Source organism: Misgurnus anguillicaudatus, chromosome 5, assembly GCF_027580225.2.
Source record: "Misgurnus anguillicaudatus chromosome 5, ASM2758022v2, whole genome shotgun sequence".
NCBI lineage: Eukaryota > Metazoa > Chordata > Actinopteri > Cypriniformes > Cobitidae > Misgurnus > Misgurnus anguillicaudatus.
In genome coordinates this window covers 27,613,118-27,633,307 of record NC_073341.2, presented here as the reverse complement: position 1 = coordinate 27,633,307, position 20,190 = coordinate 27,613,118, and the positions used below count along the sequence as shown (strand labels likewise).

Genomic DNA, 20,190 nt, shown 5'->3' with positions numbered 1-20,190 from the left:
AAAAAACAAAATGCTAAATAAATATAAAAAAAAAATGAAAGTAGTGGTCCCCTGTTGTTGTGTCACTGGTGTTACCGTTTAACAAAAAGCTCTTATTTTTAAATAAAAATCACACTGATGACATCACTTGACTGACTTCTTTCACTTTCCTGGAGATCTATGAGGAGAAGCCCATGTTAAGTCCACTGCACTGTCTCTTTTCAGTTATTAGAAATTTTTTCATTTATCTCATGATTTCATATGAAGCTTTTAGTTTAAGTCACTGGTAGGACCTCCTTTATTGTTTGGGAATTTTAGAAAACTAGAATACAAATGGATTAAACTACTTATTTAGTAAGTATACAATGATTGACAACATGTGGTTTGATTCTTTGCAGCAGCAATTTTGTAAAATGCAGTTTTCATGAAAAGTCACTGGTGTTACTGTCACTGGTGTTACCTTCCTTATGTTACTTTTTTCTTTCACATTAAATAAAATCTAATTTGAAATGCATTGAATTCTGCTACACAAGCTGAAAAAAATATAAATAATATTTCATAAACACCTTTAACATTGCTAAAGAAGTAAGGTAACACCAGTGACAAAATGCAGTCTTTAAGTACATGCACACAAAAAAATAAAAATTCATTAAGCTGTCATTTATGTGTACTCATATAGTCAAAGAGAAATCAAATAATGTGGTCAAAGTGTAAATGTTATAAAAAGAAATCAATTTTAAGACACCTTGACATACCAAAAGGGGACATTTCTGTAGAATGACCCATTTGAGCAATTTTAAACAGTTGACTGATCAATCAAAAATTGTGGTTACCTATTTGAAAGACAGCAAGATATAGCAAGAAACTGGTCTTAAAACAGCTACTTCCAACAAGATACAAAGAGAATCAATTACAAAAGAACTAATAAAACAGACAAAAATACAAAAAAGTAGGATATATGTAGCATACATACTTTAGAAACATGTTTAAAGAATGCTGTTACATTCCAGGTGTTGTAGAGGTATAGGCTAGATTAACTTCAATTGAGTCAAACAATTTTAGAATATGAAATTAATAAATAGTTTAGATTCATGCCATTATTATTTTGTTAATGTTATTATTGTTTTGTTATATTATTATTTGAGTGGTGGTTGCTTGTGATTGGTTATTATTACTGTGAAGATGTTTCTGACTGGCAGTACAAAGTTAGGGCTGCAAAATGAAACTTTAAGTTTAAAAAAGTCTAACCACAAAATGCTTCAGTTCCTGTTGGCATCTGGTCTTGTGATTACTTGTATTTTTAAGGAACTCAAGTTGGGGGTTTGGAAAAGACGATAACAACAAAAAGAGTGCAGAAAGTTAGATTTTTTCGTCTTTCAAACTCAATACAATGAACATGACATTTGTAAAACTTGCTGTTATTCACATATCAGGTAAGGTCAACGACATTGTGTTACAATTGTGTTGTAAAAGGAATTGTGTAATGTTATAGTTCCATTAAATATATGTCTTGATTTAGAAGTTAAAAAGAATCAAAAATTTAAGTTACCAAAATAAATCTACTATATTGAATGTGTTGTATAAAATGTTGAACGGTTGCAAATTTATTTAACAAGGGCGTTGGTTTTCTTCACAGTTCTTTACATTTTTCTTCCTGTTGGAAATACTTGTGGTCCAATTAAATACAGATCTAGTCAAGGGTTATGCTGTCCTATGTGCAATATAGGTAGGCAAGAAAATATACTTACACATTTTATATAAAGTTACTAACTTGTCTTGATTTATTCAAATCACTTAAAATTTAATAATTTTTTTAATTAAATCAATTGCTAATTAGTACAAACCACATGGAAGTAATGTTATACAATAAGAGGGTGCAAATTAAATGCCTGGGTGTTTTTGTAGGGTCAGTTGTTTATCGTGACTGCAGTGGGGATTTAAGCACCACCTGCATACCGTGCTCCCCAGGATCATTCATGAATGAACCCAATGGCCTTTATAAATGCTTTAAGTGCAGAAAATGTAATGAAAGTAAGTTTATATTTGACCACCTTTTAAATGTCTGCAGAACTTTTAGTTTCGTTATTGACTACATGTACTGTAAGTGATCCTGTGTTCTTTCAGGTCAAGGCCTTTACATTCAGAGTCAATGCAATACAATAAAAGACACCGTCTGTGATGTGCTGGAGGGATATCACTGTACTGATTATTCAAATGGACAGTGCCTGCTTGCTCAAAAGCACAGCGTATGCAAACCAGGACAAGAAACTAAAGCACCAGGTATAGGCTTTAACTTTTATTTACTAAATGTAAAAATAGGCATTTTCCCACATTGTTTCCCACAAGGTTAAGTTTCTATTGTTTCTGCTGACAGGCACAAAATTCTCTGATACAGTATGTGAGGACAGTCCATATGGGTTTTATTAACCATCAGGTCTGAAATGCTTCAGGTGGACAGTGTAAGTTTAATCTCATTCACGCTGTCTGTCGTATTTCATTTCTGTTTGTTATTTATTCATTTATTATCACTTAATTTACTTTAGCTGTGCAGCTGAAAATAAAGTACAGAAAATGGCAGTTCTGTAAAGGTTGACACGTGCACACAGAGCAGATATTGTATACAGCAGAAGTTTTAAAAGCCATTACACAGTAGCCTACAATCATTCAGTTAGTTCTGATTAAATAGTTTGATATTAATGGTGGGCCATTAAAATGTAATACTCATCGACCAGCTATAAAACGTACTTGAATAGAGATCTGTTTAATAAACCTGACTGAAGTTATAAAAGTTTCTCTTATAAGGGTTTCAGGTTTTGTAGCAATAGATTTTATCAAATTTTGAGTTTTATTATTGCTGTTTTGAACAAGAAACAATCCTCTGAAAGTTACTTGATATTTCTACTTTTGTATATTTCACCTATTGTGTTATATTTAATAATTTGGCTTTTAATTTAAATGTAAGGGCTATCTTTATTAGGTCTCTTAATTTTTTACTGATTTTGTTATGTTTAACAGCCTCTCAAAGACATAAGCCCTGCAAATACAACATACCAGACACTGAATGGGGAACGATAGAGAAACTAGCAGACAAAAAACAAAACAAAAAGACAGGATAAAGGAGAAGAAAGAAAAGGAACTGTAACACGTGTGTGATAGAAAGTTAAATCTTTTCTGTGTGTTTTGACTTTTATGTGGTAATTGTTTTAGTGTAATTAACCATATAGTTGCATTTACTAACATTTACAAAATTTTGTGTACTCCTTTTATTTTATATTTGCATTCATATTATCATTCAATTTTTTTTATAATTCAATACTGTTTAATCTGTCCCTGCTGTATTGTCTTTAATAGATATGGGCTCCAGCTCAAAGTTTTTGAAATTTTTGTTGCATTCTCAATACTCAGTCTGAATTTAAAACAGATTTAGCAGGTGTTGATTTATATAGGGCCTGCTGGGTCTGTTTTGGGTTCGGACTGAGTGTTGAGAATGCATTTAAGATTATTCAATAAACTTTGCTCATTTTATTCAATCCTTCTGCTTATCACTTTGTCTCTTGCCTGGTGTATTCCCTTTTTCTCGATATCTGCCTTAAGGAGGTGGTAACTCACAACTGACTATGATGTCGTGCTGCCTCACGATTGGTCGCGACTAATCGTTTGCAGAATAAAAGTTTTTGTTTACATAATATATGTGTATAATAATTATGTATAAATACACATACATGAACGCATGCATACAGTCTTGTTCAAAATAATAGCAGTACAATGTGACTAACCAGAATCATCAAGGTTTTTAGTATATTTTTTATTGCTACGTGGCAAACAAGTTACCAGTAGGTTCAGTAGATTCTCAGAAAACAAACAAGACCCAAGACCCAGCATTCATGATATGCACGCTCTTAAGGCTGTGCAATTGGGCAATTAGTTGAAAGGGGTGTGTTCAAAAAAATAGCAGTGTCTACCTTTGACTGTACAAACTCAAAACTATTTTGTCCAAAAAAAAATTTTCTGGGATTTAGCAATGCTGTGAATCACTAAACTAATATTTAGTTGTATGACCACAGTTTTTTAAAACTGCTTGACATCTGTGTGGCATGGAGTCAACCAACTTGTGGCACCTCTCAGCTGTTATTCCACTCCATGATTCTTTAACAACATTCCACAATTCATTCACATTTCTTGGTTTTGCTTCAGAAACAGCATTTTTGATATCACCCCACAAGTTCTCAATTGGATTAAGGTCTGGAGATTGGGCTGGCCACTCCATAACATTAATTTTGTTGGTTTGGAACCAAGACTTTGCCCGTTTACTAGTGTGTTTTGGGTCATTGTCTTGTTGAAACAACCATTTCAAGGGCATGTCCTCTTCAGCATAGGGCAACATGACCTCTTCAAGTATTTTAACATATGCAAACTGATCCATTATCCCTGGTATGCCCTAAATAGGCCCAACACCATAGTAGGAGAAACATGCCCATATCATGATGCTTGCACCTCCATGCTTCACTGTCTTCACTGTGTACTGTGGCTTGAATTCAGAGTTTGGGGGTCGTCTCACAAACTGCCTGTGGCCCTTGGACCCAAAAAGAACAATTTTACTCTCATCAGTCCACAAAATGTTCCTCCATTTCTCTTTAGGCCGGTTGATGTGTTCTTTGGCAAATTGTAACCTCTTCTGCACATGCCTTTTTTTAACAGAGGGACTTTGCGGGGGATTCTTGAAAATAGATTAGCTTCACACAGACGTCTTCTAACTGTCACAGTACTTACAGGTAACTCCAGACTGTCATTGATCATCCTGGAGGTGATCATTGGCTGAGCCTTTGCCATTCTGGTTATTCTTCTATCCATTTTGATGGTTGTCTTCCGTTTTCTTCCACGTCTCTCTGGTTTTGCTCTCCATTTTAAGGCATTGGAGATAATTTTAGCTGAACAGCCTATCAATTTTGCACCTCTTTATAGGCTTTCCCCTCTCCAATCAACTTTTTAATCAAAGTACGCTGTTCTTCTGAAAAATGTCTTGAACGACCCATTTTCCTCAGCTTTCATGTTCAACAAGTGTTGGCTTCATCCTTAAATAGGGGCCACCTGATTCACACCTGTTTCTTCACAAAATTGATAACCTCAGTGATTGAATGCCACACTGCTGTTTTTTTGAACACACCCCTTTCAACTAATTCAACTAATTGCCCAATTGCACAGCCTTAAGAGCGTGCATATCATGAATACTGGGTCTCATTTGTTTTCTGAGAATCTACTGAACCTCCTGGTAACTTGTTTGCCACGTAGCAATAAAAAATATACTAAAAACCTTGATTATTCTGGTTAGTCACATTGTGCTGCTATTATTTTGAACAAGACTGTATAATTAAGAAACATTTGCATGTTTCAACAACTTATTATTTCATGTGCTTGTAGAGAATGGTTTACCAAAACTAAGTTACTTTTTCACATTTTCTAGGTTGATAGAAGCACTGGGGACCCAATCATAGCACTTACACATGGGAAAAGTCAGATTTTCATGCCATGGCCCCTTTAAGCCCAAAATGCTTGGTTGTTATATTGTTGCATCAATATAAACATTTTCTTCGTTAACTGAATACAATGGCTGGGTTTGCGTTTTTTAAAGTGTATTCTTACATGAACTGCATGTGTTTGAACTAATGTTTGCAGTATTGCATTCAAGTTTTCAAATAAAAGGTTTACGTGAGAATTGTCCAGAAAGCAGGAAATTGTAACTGACATGACAACAAGCATTAATTTAAGTAATATTTTCACATTTTAATTGCATTAAACTTGTCCAGAGAATAGATATAAAAAGGTGGAACCACAGCACCTCAATATAAGCTAAATTATTTGAAAACATTTATAAGGTTAGCAGTTGTAATAAAATTCACAACATACAGAAAACAGAAATAATATTCTCAGGGCCTAGCACAAAAACAATTTATTGGTTTTTATTTATTGAGCTTATAAAGTAGGCTTTAGTACTTCAATGTGAACTACAGAAGAAACATATTAACAAATTATTTAGAAATGCAAATAAAAACCAAACAATCATGAAAAATGACAGATCTCATCTACAACTACAGGTACTTAAATATACAGCCAACAGCTTAAAATAAGACAAACACTTAACGCACTTAAGTACTCAAAAATTTTATAAAATATGACACTGCAATCTCATAAATTTATTAAAAAGAGAAAATGTTAATAGGAAATAAGATACTGTGCAACTATATACACTTCTTCTAATATACGTGATGGCATTATTGCCCATTAATATTCAGTCATCAGATGACAGTAATGCAGTGTACAGTCTGAGTCTTTAAAACAAAAACAGACATGACTAAAAGTTCATGCTACGTCTCATTCTCTCCAGCGCCGCCTCCTTCTCCTTCAGAAGATCCTTTAACCGTTTGATTCTCTCTTGTCGCTTTATTTCCTCAGCATCCAGCACTTCCACCGAGTACAAGTCTTGGGTTGTAAATTCATTTACTATGGATTCATGCTGTTCACTAGAAGATGGCATGCTGGTTTCATCTGATATTATTTGTACCTGGCTGGCGTCTTCCTCTGAGTCCTTATCCTCTGTGTGGTTGCTGGGTGAAAAATTGCATTCTGTTTCGTTTGAGGACAGAGAAATCGCTTTGTCGCTCTCCTGCAGGCCGGATAAAGAAGCAGCGTTCATCGATGTTGTAACATTCAGTGAATTATCAGGAGAACTGCTGCTGTGGGATATTTTACTAGTAGTCTTTGTTGATGGAGATTTCTTTTTAGGTGATGACCGCTTCTTCTTCGCTTTTTTACCAGTACTGTGATCTCCTTTTGGTTGACGACTCTCCCCAGGTGTTTTATGCAAGCAGGTTGTTCTTGTACCTTCGTTTGACTCAACAACAATGGGTTGCGTCTCTTGTGATTGGAGTGATGATGTTGTCGCTGTAACCCCTAACACAGTCCCACAGGGACAGGCAGTGCACATCTTGCTTTTCTTCGAGCGTGGTGGTGCCTTCCTTAATGCAGAAGAAAGTGGGATGGTATGGGTGCTAGTCCGTGTTACATTTTGTTCAGACGAGGGAGTAAGACAACATGTGTCAGAAGTCAAATCTGTGGATGTTTCAGATTGCATATGAACCTTACTAACTGTAGATACTGCTATTTTGTCAGTATTATAACTAGATGTACAAACATCTTCTTGACAAGTCTGTGAGATCAAACTGTTTTCCATGGGAAAAACTGAGTTATTAATGTTGCGTTTGGAGGGAGATGAAACGTTTGTAGTGATGAGAGATGTATTATCTTGACGTACATCCTCTACATCTGGCACCAGCTTTTTTCTTTTAACTTCTTTCAGGCCATCATCATCCTCTGTCTTTTTGTGAGTCACCTACAAGTAAAACAAATCAATTCAGTTGTGTTTCATTTTTTTTGCCAGGTATGTTATATTAGGGTGCTTTCACACAGGCACTTAGGTCGACCCAAATGAGCTTTTGGTCCGAGTACGGTTGGTTTGGGTCAGTGTGAACACAACAGCTGTACTCTGTCGCTGAACTCTGGTGCAACCCATCTGTTAAATTAACGCTGCTCAACCTCGGAACCAAATACAGGAAGTCCTCCACATGTTTGAGCCATTGGGCTTCCGTTGTGACGTGAGCCAAGTGTTATATTGTGGGTAAACAACAAACAGGGCAATCTTGGTCTGTTCCAGAGATTCGCTGTCTCCTGGAGGTATGAGCTGATGATTTCATAAATGCATAGCTGCCCTTCACACACACACCAATAGTGACATTTACGTGACTTTTAGCAAACGGCTCCGTGACAAGGCTTTAATAGAACAATTGCGCAATTTCGCATTAAAGCAAAGAAACTTTGCAAAGACGTGCATCCTTTTATCTCCATATTTTGTTAGCTTCGCTCTTCCTGTCAGGTTGGTTATGGGGGTAAGCGCTGTCAAGGACCAATGACAGCCCTGACCATTGTCACATGGTGTACGGTGCGGCCTTTCGTGTACAGTAAAAACAACATATGTGAACACGAACCGCACTAAATGAAAAATTATACAATGTAATTTGGTGTGTTTGGAGTCCGCACCACGGTGTGCACCAACATGTATGAAAACACCCTTATGCAGGGTTCACACCAGACGCAGTAGAGGCGGCAAGCGCGAGTGATTTACATGTTAAGTCAATTCAAAGACGTGATTAGGTATCTTGCGGCTCAAATGGCGCAAAACGTGCGAATTGAGCGTTGCCGCGGGAAACGCGCAAGTTGAAAAATCTGAACTTCTGCAGATTTCCACGACCCGTTAACCAATCAGGACCTTGCTGTAGTAGTGACGTGATTACAGGAAGCGAGCGGAGTCCCAGCGGAGTTGCAGAGACCCTCCCATGATGCGCATTTCCATGTGAATGTCTCGAATGACTAGAATTTCACGCACAAATAAAGCGAGTAAACTCAGATGTTCAAGTGTCCAACTATGCGCGAATAGCGTGTTTTTGCCGCCTCTACCGCGGCTGGTGTGAATGCACCATTAGACATCAGGACAACATCTAAACACAAAACAACAGCATGTCCTTCTATTTACATACAGGAGATGAAGTATAATACATAATAAACACAGAAACCAGTGTCATAAAGATAGGTCTGCATGATTAATGCACTTTTAATAAACTGGTAAAACTCATGATCTTAAAACCTTCAGCCCTCTTACTAACCAGATGTTTAATGAGGTGGATTCAACATTAGCTATGTTTCCACCCCCCTGCTTTTATGCACATTTTGAAGTATTCCATCAGAAACAAGTGATGGAAACGTCAAATTCTAACAAAAATCCCTTAATTTGCAAAAAAGTTTTGATGCTCGCTTGAGGTGGTTTTTATTTTGTGCAAAAAAAAGTTAAATCATGCAGACCTATCTTTATGACCCTGGCTTCTCTAATTTCCGGTTCATGTCATTTCCGGTTCAGGTAATTGCTTTATTTTGTTTACTGCTGGTTTAACAGGTTACCAATACCACTATTATCCGCTCAAAGAACTGAATGGAAGTGCACCTAATTCACATTAGTTTTCTTTTCTGTTTTTGCAAACTTTAAAAAGATTCCCTTCACGTTGGATGCAAACTCAGCTAGTGGCATGTTTCATTTGGATCTGTGCATGTGTAACTCACCTGCATTATCTTCTGGATTTTTGACTGTAGCTGTGACTCCTGGATCACTTTACGCAGGCCGTCTAAAGTCCGTTTATTTATGATTAGCTTCTCTGCTTGTCGATCTTGCTTTTCAGTTTCTCTTATTCTTTCCAGACAAATGTGTATATCAGAGGTGATCCCAAATTCTTTTCTCAGCTGGCAGTCACTCTTTTCCTGAGTCTTCTGATCAGGAGCTAGATTTCCAAAAGTCTAAAACAAAAGCGAAAGAAAGCATTAAATACATGGCAGACTTTTAAAAATATGTAGTTTTAATACGGCATAGTTCCTAAAACATACCTTTTCTGTGTCCTCAGTGGCTGGAACACAGACGTTATGAAGCTGTCCCAACACATCACCTCTGCTATTGACAGTTTCACCAACAGCTGCATCATCACCATTTGGTATATCTGTGGTGATTGGTGGAATTCCCCATTCCAAATGCTCTTCTTCCTCCATATTTGCATTTTCTAAAAGAGAAGTTGTGTTCCTCTCAGCTGGTCCAGATTCATTGACCTGCACCTGTACATCCATCAGAGCATCACTCTGTCTGGCAGCAGTATTTTCTTGAACTCCATCAATTTCCATCTCTGCATGCATTGTTTCTTCCCCTTCACCTTGAATAGCAGATTTCTCATTTATTTCCATTTCCGGAGGTGCTATATCTTTCCTTTCATTCCGAGAAGCACAATTTGTGCCTTTCTCATTAGCAGTGGTTTCTGACTTTGGTGGAATATATGATACAAATATTACGTTAGAGTCCTCATTGCTCTCGTCCACCTCTGTTTGACTTTGTGTGGGCAAATTTCCAGACGCACCTCCCAGGCTTGTGGAACTCTCCTCATCATCGTCACAGAGATCAATAATTTCACTTACTTTCCTTTTTGGGTCCTGGTCTACTGTTGCTTTTGAAGAGTTTGATCCCAGAGCAGAGCTGGCGGGTAGGGCTGGAGAGATGCTAAGATACCCCTTTCTCCCACCTTCGCTGACCATCACATCCTTGGCAATCTCTGAATTTTTCTTGGCCACGAAGTACACTTTCCCATTGCACATGACAAGAGCGTTGTCCTTACCTTGCGTGACCTTTTCTTGGCCGACCTGAGCAGGGGTGGGTTTGCTTGCTACAACCTCACTCGCACTGGTGACTGATTCTACACGCTTGACTGATTTTATAGTGATGGGGTTCACTTGTGGTGACGATGCAGGTACGAGGCAAGGACCAGATGCACCCATCTCCTCCTGGACTATCCATTTAATAGGACTGCTTTGTTCTTCACTAATTTTAGAACTTAATAGGGAAGACAGAGGTGAGCTTGTGCCAGTGTTTGAAGGCAGATGTTGAGACAAAGTCTTTTGTACTTGACTTGGCTTTGTAACAGAAAACACTTGTTGGTCAGAGTTTAGCTTTACCGAATTCACAGGGGACACCATAAGAAACGTTGGTTGAACTTTTGCATTGGTAGGGGTGATGCTCACAGAGTTCAATATCTGGCTTTTGATGGACTTTGGGAGTGCAGATGCTGGGAGTGTCCTAACTTGTGCATAGGGAGGGATCTGAAGGCAATGTCCATTTGGTAAAACAGGTGACTTCACAGTAACCGGTAGTGTCTGGACCACTGGCATTGTCTGTCCATTGTTTTGTAGCGCATTTTGATAAACTGGGGGTTTGTTTTGTAGCGCATTCTGTAGCACACTTTGAGTAACTGTGGGATTGTTTTGTAGCGCATTCTGTAGGGCACTTTGATGAAATTTGGGTTTGTTTTGTAGCGCATTCTGTAGCACACTTTGAGTAACTGTGGGATTGTTTTGTAGCGCATTCTGTAGGGCACTTTGATGAAATGTGAGTTTTTCTTGTAGCGCACTTTGAGTAACTGTGGGTTTGCTTTGTAGCACATACTGTAGCGCACTTTGATGAACTGTGGGTTTGTTTTGTAGCGCACTTTGATGAACTGTGGGTTTTGCGAGAGGAGGATGCAATGGTTTAAGAATTCCGGGTAATATTTTAGTTCCATTGTGTTGAACTTTGGGGGAATTAAATAAAGTACTAAGCTGCGGCGGGGTTTTTAGGACATATCGTCCGTCTGCTATGGGCTGTAGGGAAGGGAGTCTAGTCTGTGACTGAGATGAAGAGGCAACAGATGGAAAAACAGGCTTTGGGTGGACTTTAACTTGTTCCACATTGTTCATTTCTGTATTAAACATTGTTTGAAAAAACTGTCCATTCACTTTCTGGACAGGAATCAACTTCATGACATTTTTCCCATCTGGTCCCACAGCAGGCATTGCTTGGTAGTAGACTCCAGTTCCGCTATGAGAATAAAAATAGTAACAATTAAAATTAAAGTAATAAAATAATAAACAGTATATATATATAAATACAAATTAACAAATGATGAACTTAAGAATAACAAATAAGAGATAGATTTAAGTATAATTACATTTTTTCCCCAATTTTTATATTGTTTGCCACAGAAGCCTGTAACAAACCTATATTGAAACTAGATAAATATCCACAATAAACTAAAGAAATGAAAGAAAAGTACACAATAGACAATCTACAGTATAAGGTCAGTGACAAAAATGTTTTGGCAAGATGAAAAATTAAAAAACCTTTTAAAAAATCTTTTAAAAAAGCATGCATCAGGTTTATTTCAATGCACATTACACATATTTTATTTATGTTAATTTTATGCAATAAAAAATTACATTTGCACCATTTTTATAAAAGTTAAGACTGAACGGACCTGAAAATGTCAAATGGTGTAACCGTCAATTGGGTCAAAGAAAGAGAAATATAAAATATTTTATCCACCTTGATGGCATGTAAGGTTAATCATAAAAAAAACATTTTCAAATATAATTTTTTTTTAAATGTAAATTTGAATGTTTTTGTAATATTTGTCCTGACATATGTTTAAAACAGCTGTTTTCTAAATAATCTTTGACAAATTATGTAAAAATCATATTACACCAAACTAGATGATTATACTTTATTCCTCATTTTTATGAGTATATTTTCATTTAAAAAAAAATACTAGTTACACCAATTGACATGTTTGCAATTATCCCCCAAATATTCTTTCAAAATGAAATAAAACCAGAATTTTCAGACTTTCTTTTTAAAAAAGAAAATGTATGCAAGTAATCTGCAAATTTATTTAGAAATTTTAACCCTTTTACATTTAATTGAACACAAAATAATTAACGTCACGTCATTGACCCATATATTACACATGTAAACAATGTCTACTGTCAGTGATTAAATATTTTTTAACAATAACAGTAAAATGTGAGTGAGTGAAAAATGTGCACCTGCTTATAAATGTCAAGTATTTACCAATCCTGTATAAAAAAAAAAATCCAGCTACTGCAAATATATTATCATCCATTTTTATATTATCTTCAAGTACTAATAAAACCAAACCTAAACGGTCAACTGTCACACGATAATTACTAGTTCATTTCGAGCATTTTTTTCCAGAACAGTACACAGGTTTGTTTATGTATTTAATGATGTTATTTTTCGTTTTCTGAGGTAACTGAAGCGCTTGCGACTGATACTTCCAAAACACGCGCCATCTTAAGAGGTGCTTACAACGGTCGACCAAAAAAACACAATTATAAACCACGCTAACAATCTTACCCCTCCATGGCGATTATCCGTAGACATCACACTACAAGAAACAACACTTGACAATATTTTCTTAAGCGCACTGTAAGATTTTGCACAGCAACTTGAAGACAGAATTCTTGACTGTGTGTGAAGTACAGTAACCGGAAGTAAGGTATTTCAAAATAAAAGACACCGATATTGTAGAAAAATCTCTGTTGAATGAATTTACAACAACACATATAAAAGTCCTATAAAATAAATCATTCAAAGTATCTCGTAACTTGCTTTTACACATGCTTTAATGTCATTACATAAAATTATTTTTTATTTTGACCCTTCAAAATCTGACACATACCTAAAGTACAATAAAAGTATAGCTATGTAACGTAATTGAGAAATGTGCCCACCAGAACAAAATAACTAAATTTACACTCAGTATCTAAGGATAAAATGAAGAGGACAAAAGGGCACAAATTGGTAAAATAATGAAATGCACAAAAAAAAACATGTTGGAAAATCGTTTTATTTGTACAGTACGATAACTTTTATATTCTATTTCTATGTGTAAAATAATATACATATAATACAAACAAATACAAAAAAACACTAAAACAGTATGCATATAGTTAATCTACTTCCCTTTATCAACCCAGGCAAAAAAATTACATCTGGCCTGAGGATTGGAGGCATGACCTTGTGGACGGGCACATACAAAAAACTGACGGCCTAAATTAGGTCCTGCTTTTTTTACAGTCCGAAGAACACAGGGCTCATTGTGTGACTTGCATGGAGGGGGCTGAGGGGGCCCATGTAATATCTCTTTCCAAAAGCTAGATGGTCCCTTCCTACAGTTCTCTACACGTGTAGCTTCTTTGTCTTGTTGATCCTGTTTTTTAATCTCTTTCTCCATTACCATGGAAACATGCGTGTCCTCCTCCACACCACTGGGGCGGCTTCTGGTCTGGGTTGTATTGCAGTCTGTTTCATCATTGAGCCTCGCATGAGTGATCTGACACCCTGAGCTTTCAGTGCTGGGTTCATGTTTAGGACATTCTGCTTGTTTTGGGTTTACGGTTGAAGTGGCAGTGTTAAATATTGTTTGCTTAGGCTTAAAAAAACTTAAAAGGTTGCCTTTGGGTTTACTTTCTGTTTTTGTTTGCTTGCTTCTTTTAGGTTTGTTCCCAGTGGTCTCTGCCTCTCTATCTGCAGGTCTCTTCTTAAAAATATTGTTCTCCTTTACCACAGGAATCAAGTTTTCACGAATCTCCCCAGCCTCCTGTGATCCAGGAAGCCTCCCGTCTGAAACTTTGACAAGGAAGCGTGAAAGTTTTTGCTGTCTGCCAGCAAATTCTGGCATGTGACGTGTGCATAGAGGTGGGTACTTGGGACTTGGCAGGAGGGTACAGCTTAGCCGTGCCCATACGGGACAGTGATCAGATCCTTCTACTTCAGGCATAATGTCCACTCCACTGAAAATGTTTTCCACCAAAAAGCGACTGGAGAAGATGTAGTCAATACGTGTGCCGTAATTGGTCTGCCTGGCACCAGTCATTGTGGACCAGCACGTGAAGGCATCAGTGCGCTCTGGGTGGAAATGGCGGAAGGTGTCAACAAACTTGCCACCAGAGGCAGATTTGTGTGAGACGTCTTCGAATTCTTCTTCACAGTCACCATTTTCTGATGATCCAAACAGGAAATGGTCCAGCCACTTTCTCCCAGGGTTATCCTCAAAGTTATCCTACAAGACATTAAAAAATACTATTGGGTTTGTAGCATCTTAAAAGAGAAGATAATGGAGAAACATGGATAAAGGGCTCACCACGTCATCTGGGTCACAGTGGTCTATGGGTCGATGAGAAGTGTTCACATCCCCTAAAACGATGACATGACTGATGGGAAGCAAATACGCATTGATCAGGCAAAACAAAATATGAATCTTAGATGTGATTTTTTTTAAAAAACAGAAGTTTGGTATTTTTTAATCTCTAAAAAAATATATTGGATACAAAACATGCCAATATATGTGACATCTTCTGTGAAATGCAGGCTAATGATGAGACATGGAGCATCAAAGTTTAATCACTCAATTGAATTCACATTGCTTGTAATTTTTGCAATGGCCTTACTCGCCCAATATTAAATATAGATCAAGGTTATATTTTCTTTGCATTATATAGGATGACTTTATCAGTCACTAAAAATGCCTGGGTTTTAACATACAGGGTCACGTCACGTGTGTGTGTTTTAACTAAGATCACTGCATTTGTTATTAAATTTAAAATAAAAGTCATAAGTTGTGCTCTCTCCTTCTCACCTCCCTGAGCTCAAGATGGCTTCTGCTCTGCTTTGGAGGAGCTTATAAAACTGGATCTTGTAGTGTTTTCGCTCAGGTTTCTCTGGATCGGCACGTGGACAGTAAACATTTATCACAGTCAGCTTTTGTGGTCCATCTGCACCACTATGAGAAAAACATAAAACATCCTAAAAATACCAAATGCATTCAGAAAACATCAGTAGAAATATAAAATCATGGTAGACAACATCAGCATTAAACATACATGAAGTGATGCTGAGTGATGACAGCCCTTCCCTCATTGTCTAGTGCCAGCAACTCTTCACTTGAAAACTCAAGCTGGTCACTATAGCAACCCACAGCCTCTTCATTAGTGTTGAGAAGACCTGTCAATCCTTCCTCTGCCAGGAATGGTGCAGCACTATCTTTACAGTAGGTTACAACACCTGACCATGGTAAAAAAGAAACTGATTATAAAACGTCGCGCAGATTTTGATCTAAATATTATGGACCAGATTTTAAATCGAATTAAATACTTTACTGACTTTGATTCAATAAGCACATGTTGTCTAATTGATAAGCCTATGAAACTATAAAATGGTTTACCCGAGTATCCACTTCGTCCACGGCTAAAACTAAAGTATGAATTGTAGCCGTCAACAATCGCCGTCTTTTCATCGAGCAAGTCACCTAGAAAAAATACATACAAAAGCCGATATTGTTTAAGATATCAAATCTTCAAATATGGAGATTGTATTGTAATTCATGATTATGCAGAGAGCATCATAGCATTTTCAGACACGATTACAAATCCCGCGTTTCAACACTCACGTGTAACTTTAGTCTCTTGGGCGCATATTATATCAGCATCAAATGAATCCAGAATTTTCTTGATGCCACTTTTAAATGTTCGTATGCCATTTATGTTCCATGTTACAATCTTCATGTTTATCTGTCAAACAACGTCGAACGACATGAATAAACAACAGCAAGCCCTATGCAGATGATCTTTGAAGCGGAAATATAACGTTTTTCAAAATAAAAGCCCCCACGATTTTTTGCATTGAGGTTAAAATGATAAAATTATGGAATGTTTAGCAGCATAGTTTTATAAAATATTTATTTAATGCATATACGTATTATATTGTAGTATTATATCATGTTATGATCATATTTTATCCCTCTAATATCTGAAAATCTCAATATTTTTTAATATAAATGTAAAAATAAGTAAAAAAATCTCCACATTTATAAAATAAACACCTGTTGAATATGTGCTGTGTACATTAAGAACCCCATGTACATATAATATTTCTTCAGAAAATATAAAAAAACCAAGAAAAACAGTTAGCATGGTGTTATTCCTGGAAAAAAAATTCACAATTAAATGTATTGACAAAAATATAATGTAAAGATTTTATGTCACTTTATGATGCCTATTCATTTTAAACAGAAATTTGAAGACACTTGAAAGTAGGCAAAGCATGATTAAGATGCTTGTGTAAATCCATTGTAAACATGTTTTCAAAATAATTAGCATACAAATCTTGTCTTGGGAAATCATGCACCAGACACAAACACTCACACGCCAATGTCTGCAGGCAACTTTGTCTTATCATGCTGATCTGAGTGTTTACTGAAGGGAAGGGTTGTAAATGTTCAGCTAAGTCAAGGATGACAAGAAGACTTTCAATATACAAGACAACATATACACCGCTGCACCTCACATAAATGCAAGGATATTGCTACAGGTCTTATTTCATCTAAAAGAACTACATTTATATTTATGCATTTGCTCTTTTATCCAAAGTGAGTTACAGTGGGATACTTGAAAAAAATCTTGAAAAAAAATCTTGTGGTCATCAGCAGAACAGGTACAGAACATCTTCCATAATTAATCTAGAAATTTGATTATGTGTAAAACTAAATATTTATTTATTTTAATTTATTCATTTATGTACTACTTAATTTGATAAATATATCATTCTTAAAATATTTATATTACAACCAATAAGTGCTCATATCAGATTACAGACTGCTGTAAATATCATGGACATAAGGAACATTACAATTTTTATATTTCTGTTAAATATAAATGGTGGTGGATTATTTTTGGTTGGTTTATTTTCTTCATAACAGATGCTCTAAAACTTGACATTTGGAAATAAGCATTAATAGTCTGCAGTGAATGGGGATATTTCTCCTTTAGGATGGAGGTAAAGGTCTATGTTGAAGGAGTCCAGCGCATTGTTTGTGGAGTCACTGAAAAAACAACATGTCAGGAGGTGGTCATCGCTTTAGCACAGGCAGTCGGTAAGTAAATCTTTTATGTGTTTCACAAATTCAGAAAACAATTATTGCATAATTATTGCATTAAAAAATTGTGCTAAAACTACTTAAATTGGTTCACTGGCTCGCTATGATAGGGGAACCATTTTCAGTGCCAAACATCACCTATGAAGAAGCTGTGTAGCACCTGTAAAGAACCATATTGTGCTAAGTTGAACCATAAGTGGTGCTGTAGTCATGCTTTAGCTCCACTTATGGTTCTTCAGAGGTGCTCTATAGGTGCTCTGTAGCACTAAAAATGGTTCCCATATGATTAATATTTTTTGTATTATTTATCACCATTGTTTTTTAGAGTATACTAGCAACACCCATATACAGTAGCAGCAATGATTAAGACTAAAAAACATAAAATTACTATAATTAAATATTACTATAGACCAGGGGTGGGCATTCCTGGTCCTGGAGGGCCACTGTCCTGCAAAGTTTAGCTCCAACCCTAATCAAAACACCTAAATGCCATTTCCAAGTAATCCTGCAGCTTTTGATTCGATTTTTAGGTGTGTTTGATTAGGGTTGGAGCTAAACTTTGCAGGACAGTGGCCCTCCAGGACCAGGAATGCGCACCCCTGCTATAGACTCTTAAAGAATTTTATGGAAATACTAAATATTAAACAAAACAAAAAAATGCCTTAACCAGAACAAGATCAAGTTAAATTTGTAATATTTTCGCTTTTAGGTCGCACTGGACGATATACTATGAGAGAGAAGTTCAAAGAATATGAACGTAACGTAACTCCAGATGAAAGGCTCCTGGAGTCTTTAGAAAAATATGGTGAGCAAGCTAAGGAAGTCCAGCTCATTCTGAAACATATCGGTCCGTCCCTTGGGGAAGAACCAATGCCCAGGGCCCAAATGAGGCGTGCAGAAGGAGCGGGGAGGGTCCGTAGAGGCAGCGGGATACTCGCCCTCCACCGCCAGAGTCTTCCACCACTATCACATCTCTGCCTCAACTCGGAGCCGCCCCCCGAGGAACCAAAGAGACCCAAGAGGAAGTCCCTGACCCTTATGGAGGAAGCATGGGGCTGGCTGGAAAACTTGGGCAGAGGCGGGAAACAACCATTAGGACGAGATAAGGGAAAAGACAAGGAGGGCAATAAAGGAAATGGTCACTCAGACAGCACATCTCTAAAATCAGCCAAGAGTTCCTCAGCCTCTGGGGTATCACAGGGAAAGGACAAAAAAGATAAAAATAGAGTCGCACATCAGCCTTTGATCAGTTGCCTTGGGAACCGTGGTAGATGCAATGATGACAGTCCCTTATCGGAAAGTAAAGAGGAAGAGGCGAGAAAAGGTGCAGAGAAGGATTTGAAGACCATCACAACCGGAAAACCTCCGGTGGCTCAGGTTCAGATGAGCAGTCCTGAAACTGACAGTGAGGAGATAGTAGCATTAAGGAGACAGATCATCCAACAGCAGACAACTCTGCAAGAACTAACGGTGAAAATAGATTCAACTGATCAGATGATTCGTGCACTTGAGAAGCAAGAAGCAGCCAGACAGATTTCAGAGTCAGAAGATGAAGAACAGCTCAAGTTTTGGCTAAATGAGCTGAAAGCAGAGGAGGGCTATGAGAGAGATCTGCAGCAGCAGTTCTTTCAGATAAAAGAGGAAGCTGCCAAGTGCAAAGCCCAATTAGAAGAATACAAACACAAAGTGCTAACAATGGATCTAAAAAACACCACTGGACAAACAGACGCACCAAATCCTGAACTGAACCATTATGAACCAAGCATCAAACAAACAGAGAGCTCTGTGGATGGATCACGTGGAGACAGTAAAATTGAAAAGGTGGTCACGACACTCGACTCCAAAGTCCCATATGTGTTTGTTTCTGCAAACCAGATATCTCATCATCCACCGAGTGGACCAGCAGAGCTGAGGGAATGGTGGACACGATGGTCACAGAGTCAAAATCAGACACCAGGGACAAAACCAAAAATAGTGCATCGTTCTGAAATCACCATACATCTGGGAAGCACTAGAGTTTAAGCACATGAAACACTGCAGTTTTGTATATAGAAACTATTTCTATTCAACACCACCTCGTTCACTTAATCCCAGTGGTTTATGAACTTTTCATTGCATGAGGAGACCCGCAAGGTGAACGGGATTTCACCAAGTAAGATGTGATCCTGGATCAACACCATTGTTGATCCTGGATCAACATTCTCATTAACCTATCAGATTGCAGGATTAGGATTAGTGTGCATGTTAGATTCGAGCCGTTTCTCAATGTCAAGAAAGGATCCTTGGAAGCCAGAATTTCGAGGATGCTACATCATCGACGTCCGTCGAAGGACTGTTCCAATGTTCCAGTCCTTCGTTCGAGAAATATCCCATATACAGGAAAGGATGCATATGTGTATCCTTCGCACTCTTCACGCGTTGAAATCACCCACAATCAATCCTATGCGGGCAGCACCGAAAACACACCTTTCAATTACGCAACGACGTGCACTTGCTAGCCTGATCCATTTAACGTGTTCTCCGAATGCTTAAGTGGAGCATTGTGACTTGTAAGGACTAGTCCTGCCAAGGAAGTATCCTTGACATTGAGAAACGGGGCTTTAGGTTTCAGATTGGGTTAGGGGCTTTTAAGAAATACTCAAACTATTATTTCACACTAATTTGAGGGTTTACAAATGGTTAGGTTTTGAGTTAAGGGTAGGTTGGGGTATCTTTGATTAAAACGTTGATCCAGAATCAACAAGAAATGTTGATCCAGGATCACATCTTACTTTGTGAAATCACGGCGACCACCATGGCAATGATG

General features: G+C 37.3%; 4 protein-coding genes across 5 annotated transcripts; 2 read left to right on the top strand and 2 right to left on the bottom strand.

Annotated features, from left to right (window-relative positions):
* Nucleotides 1-1,068: 1,068 nt before the first annotated feature.
* LOC129414468 (tumor necrosis factor receptor superfamily member 14) lies at nt 1,069-3,391 on the top strand. 2 transcript variants are annotated; one of them, XM_055168530.2, is made up of 6 exons: nt 1,071-1,412; nt 1,616-1,705; nt 1,885-2,010; nt 2,104-2,259; nt 2,354-2,438; nt 2,995-3,391. In XM_055168530.2, exons 1-5 carry the CDS (start codon nt 1,370-1,372, stop codon nt 2,404-2,406), a joined length of 468 nt encoding a protein of 155 aa, XP_055024505.2. In that variant the 5' UTR covers nt 1,071-1,369; the 3' UTR covers nt 2,407-2,438; nt 2,995-3,391. The 2 variants fall into 2 exon arrangements, with proteins under 2 accessions (XP_073723997.1, XP_055024505.2); XM_073867896.1 differs by lacking the exon at nt 1,616-1,705 and having other exon boundaries at nt 1,069-1,412.
* A 2,504-nt stretch (nt 3,392-5,895) lies between these two features.
* On the bottom strand, nt 5,896-12,967 carry lrif1 (ligand dependent nuclear receptor interacting factor 1). The gene is made up of 4 exons (XM_055168058.2): nt 12,806-12,967; nt 9,463-11,470; nt 9,145-9,375; nt 5,896-7,366 (listed from the first exon to the last, which is right to left on the bottom strand). Exons 1-4 carry the CDS (start codon nt 12,811-12,813, stop codon nt 6,329-6,331), a joined length of 3,285 nt encoding a protein of 1,094 aa, XP_055024033.2. The 5' UTR covers nt 12,814-12,967; the 3' UTR covers nt 5,896-6,328.
* A 313-nt stretch (nt 12,968-13,280) lies between these two features.
* On the bottom strand, nt 13,281-16,090 carry apex2 (APEX nuclease (apurinic/apyrimidinic endonuclease) 2). Its single transcript, XM_055168059.2, has 6 exons — nt 15,900-16,090; nt 15,675-15,758; nt 15,334-15,514; nt 15,090-15,233; nt 14,595-14,664; nt 13,281-14,513 (listed from the first exon to the last, which is right to left on the bottom strand). Exons 1-6 carry the CDS (start codon nt 16,012-16,014, stop codon nt 13,407-13,409), a joined length of 1,701 nt encoding a protein of 566 aa, XP_055024034.2. The 5' UTR covers nt 16,015-16,090; the 3' UTR covers nt 13,281-13,406.
* An 830-nt stretch (nt 16,091-16,920) lies between these two features.
* Nucleotides 16,921-19,722, top strand: LOC129414051 (uncharacterized). The gene is made up of 2 exons (XM_055167932.2): nt 16,921-17,381; nt 18,094-19,722. Exons 1-2 carry the CDS (start codon nt 17,279-17,281, stop codon nt 19,404-19,406), a joined length of 1,416 nt encoding a protein of 471 aa, XP_055023907.2. The 5' UTR covers nt 16,921-17,278; the 3' UTR covers nt 19,407-19,722.
* The last annotated feature ends 468 nt before the right edge of the window (nt 19,723-20,190 follow it).

Excerpts from the sequence above, each read along its gene's own strand:
- LOC129414468 (XM_055168530.2), top strand. The coding sequence starts at position 1,370 with ATGAACATGACATTTGTAAAACTTGCTGTTATTCACATATCAG. Across the intron at positions 1,413-1,615 it reads TGCTGTTATTCACATATCAG|TTCTTTACATTTTTCTTCCT; the intron begins GTAAGGTCAACG and ends TTTTCTTCACAG. Across the intron at positions 1,706-1,884 it reads CTGTCCTATGTGCAATATAG|GGTCAGTTGTTTATCGTGAC; the intron begins GTAGGCAAGAAA and ends GTGTTTTTGTAG.
- lrif1 (XM_055168058.2), bottom strand. Across the intron at positions 9,376-9,462 it reads CCACTGAGGACACAGAAAAG|ACTTTTGGAAATCTAGCTCC; the intron begins GTATGTTTTAGG and ends CTTTTGTTTTAG. Across the intron at positions 7,367-9,144 it reads AAATCCAGAAGATAATGCAG|GTGACTCACAAAAAGACAGA; the intron begins GTGAGTTACACA and ends TTTTACTTGTAG.
- apex2 (XM_055168059.2), bottom strand. The coding sequence starts at position 16,014 with ATGAAGATTGTAACATGGAACATAAATGGCATACGAACATTTAAAAGT. Across the intron at positions 14,665-15,089 it reads GCCATCTTGAGCTCAGGGAG|TCATGTCATCGTTTTAGGGG; the intron begins GTGAGAAGGAGA and ends GCTTCCCATCAG. Across the intron at positions 14,514-14,594 it reads ACTGTGACCCAGATGACGTG|GATAACTTTGAGGATAACCC; the intron begins GTGAGCCCTTTA and ends AATGTCTTGTAG.
- LOC129414051 (XM_055167932.2), top strand. The coding sequence starts at position 17,279 with ATGGAGGTAAAGGTCTATGTTGAAGGAGTCCAGCGCATTGTTTGTGGA. Across the intron at positions 17,382-18,093 it reads CGCTTTAGCACAGGCAGTCG|GTCGCACTGGACGATATACT; the intron begins GTAAGTAAATCT and ends TTTCGCTTTTAG.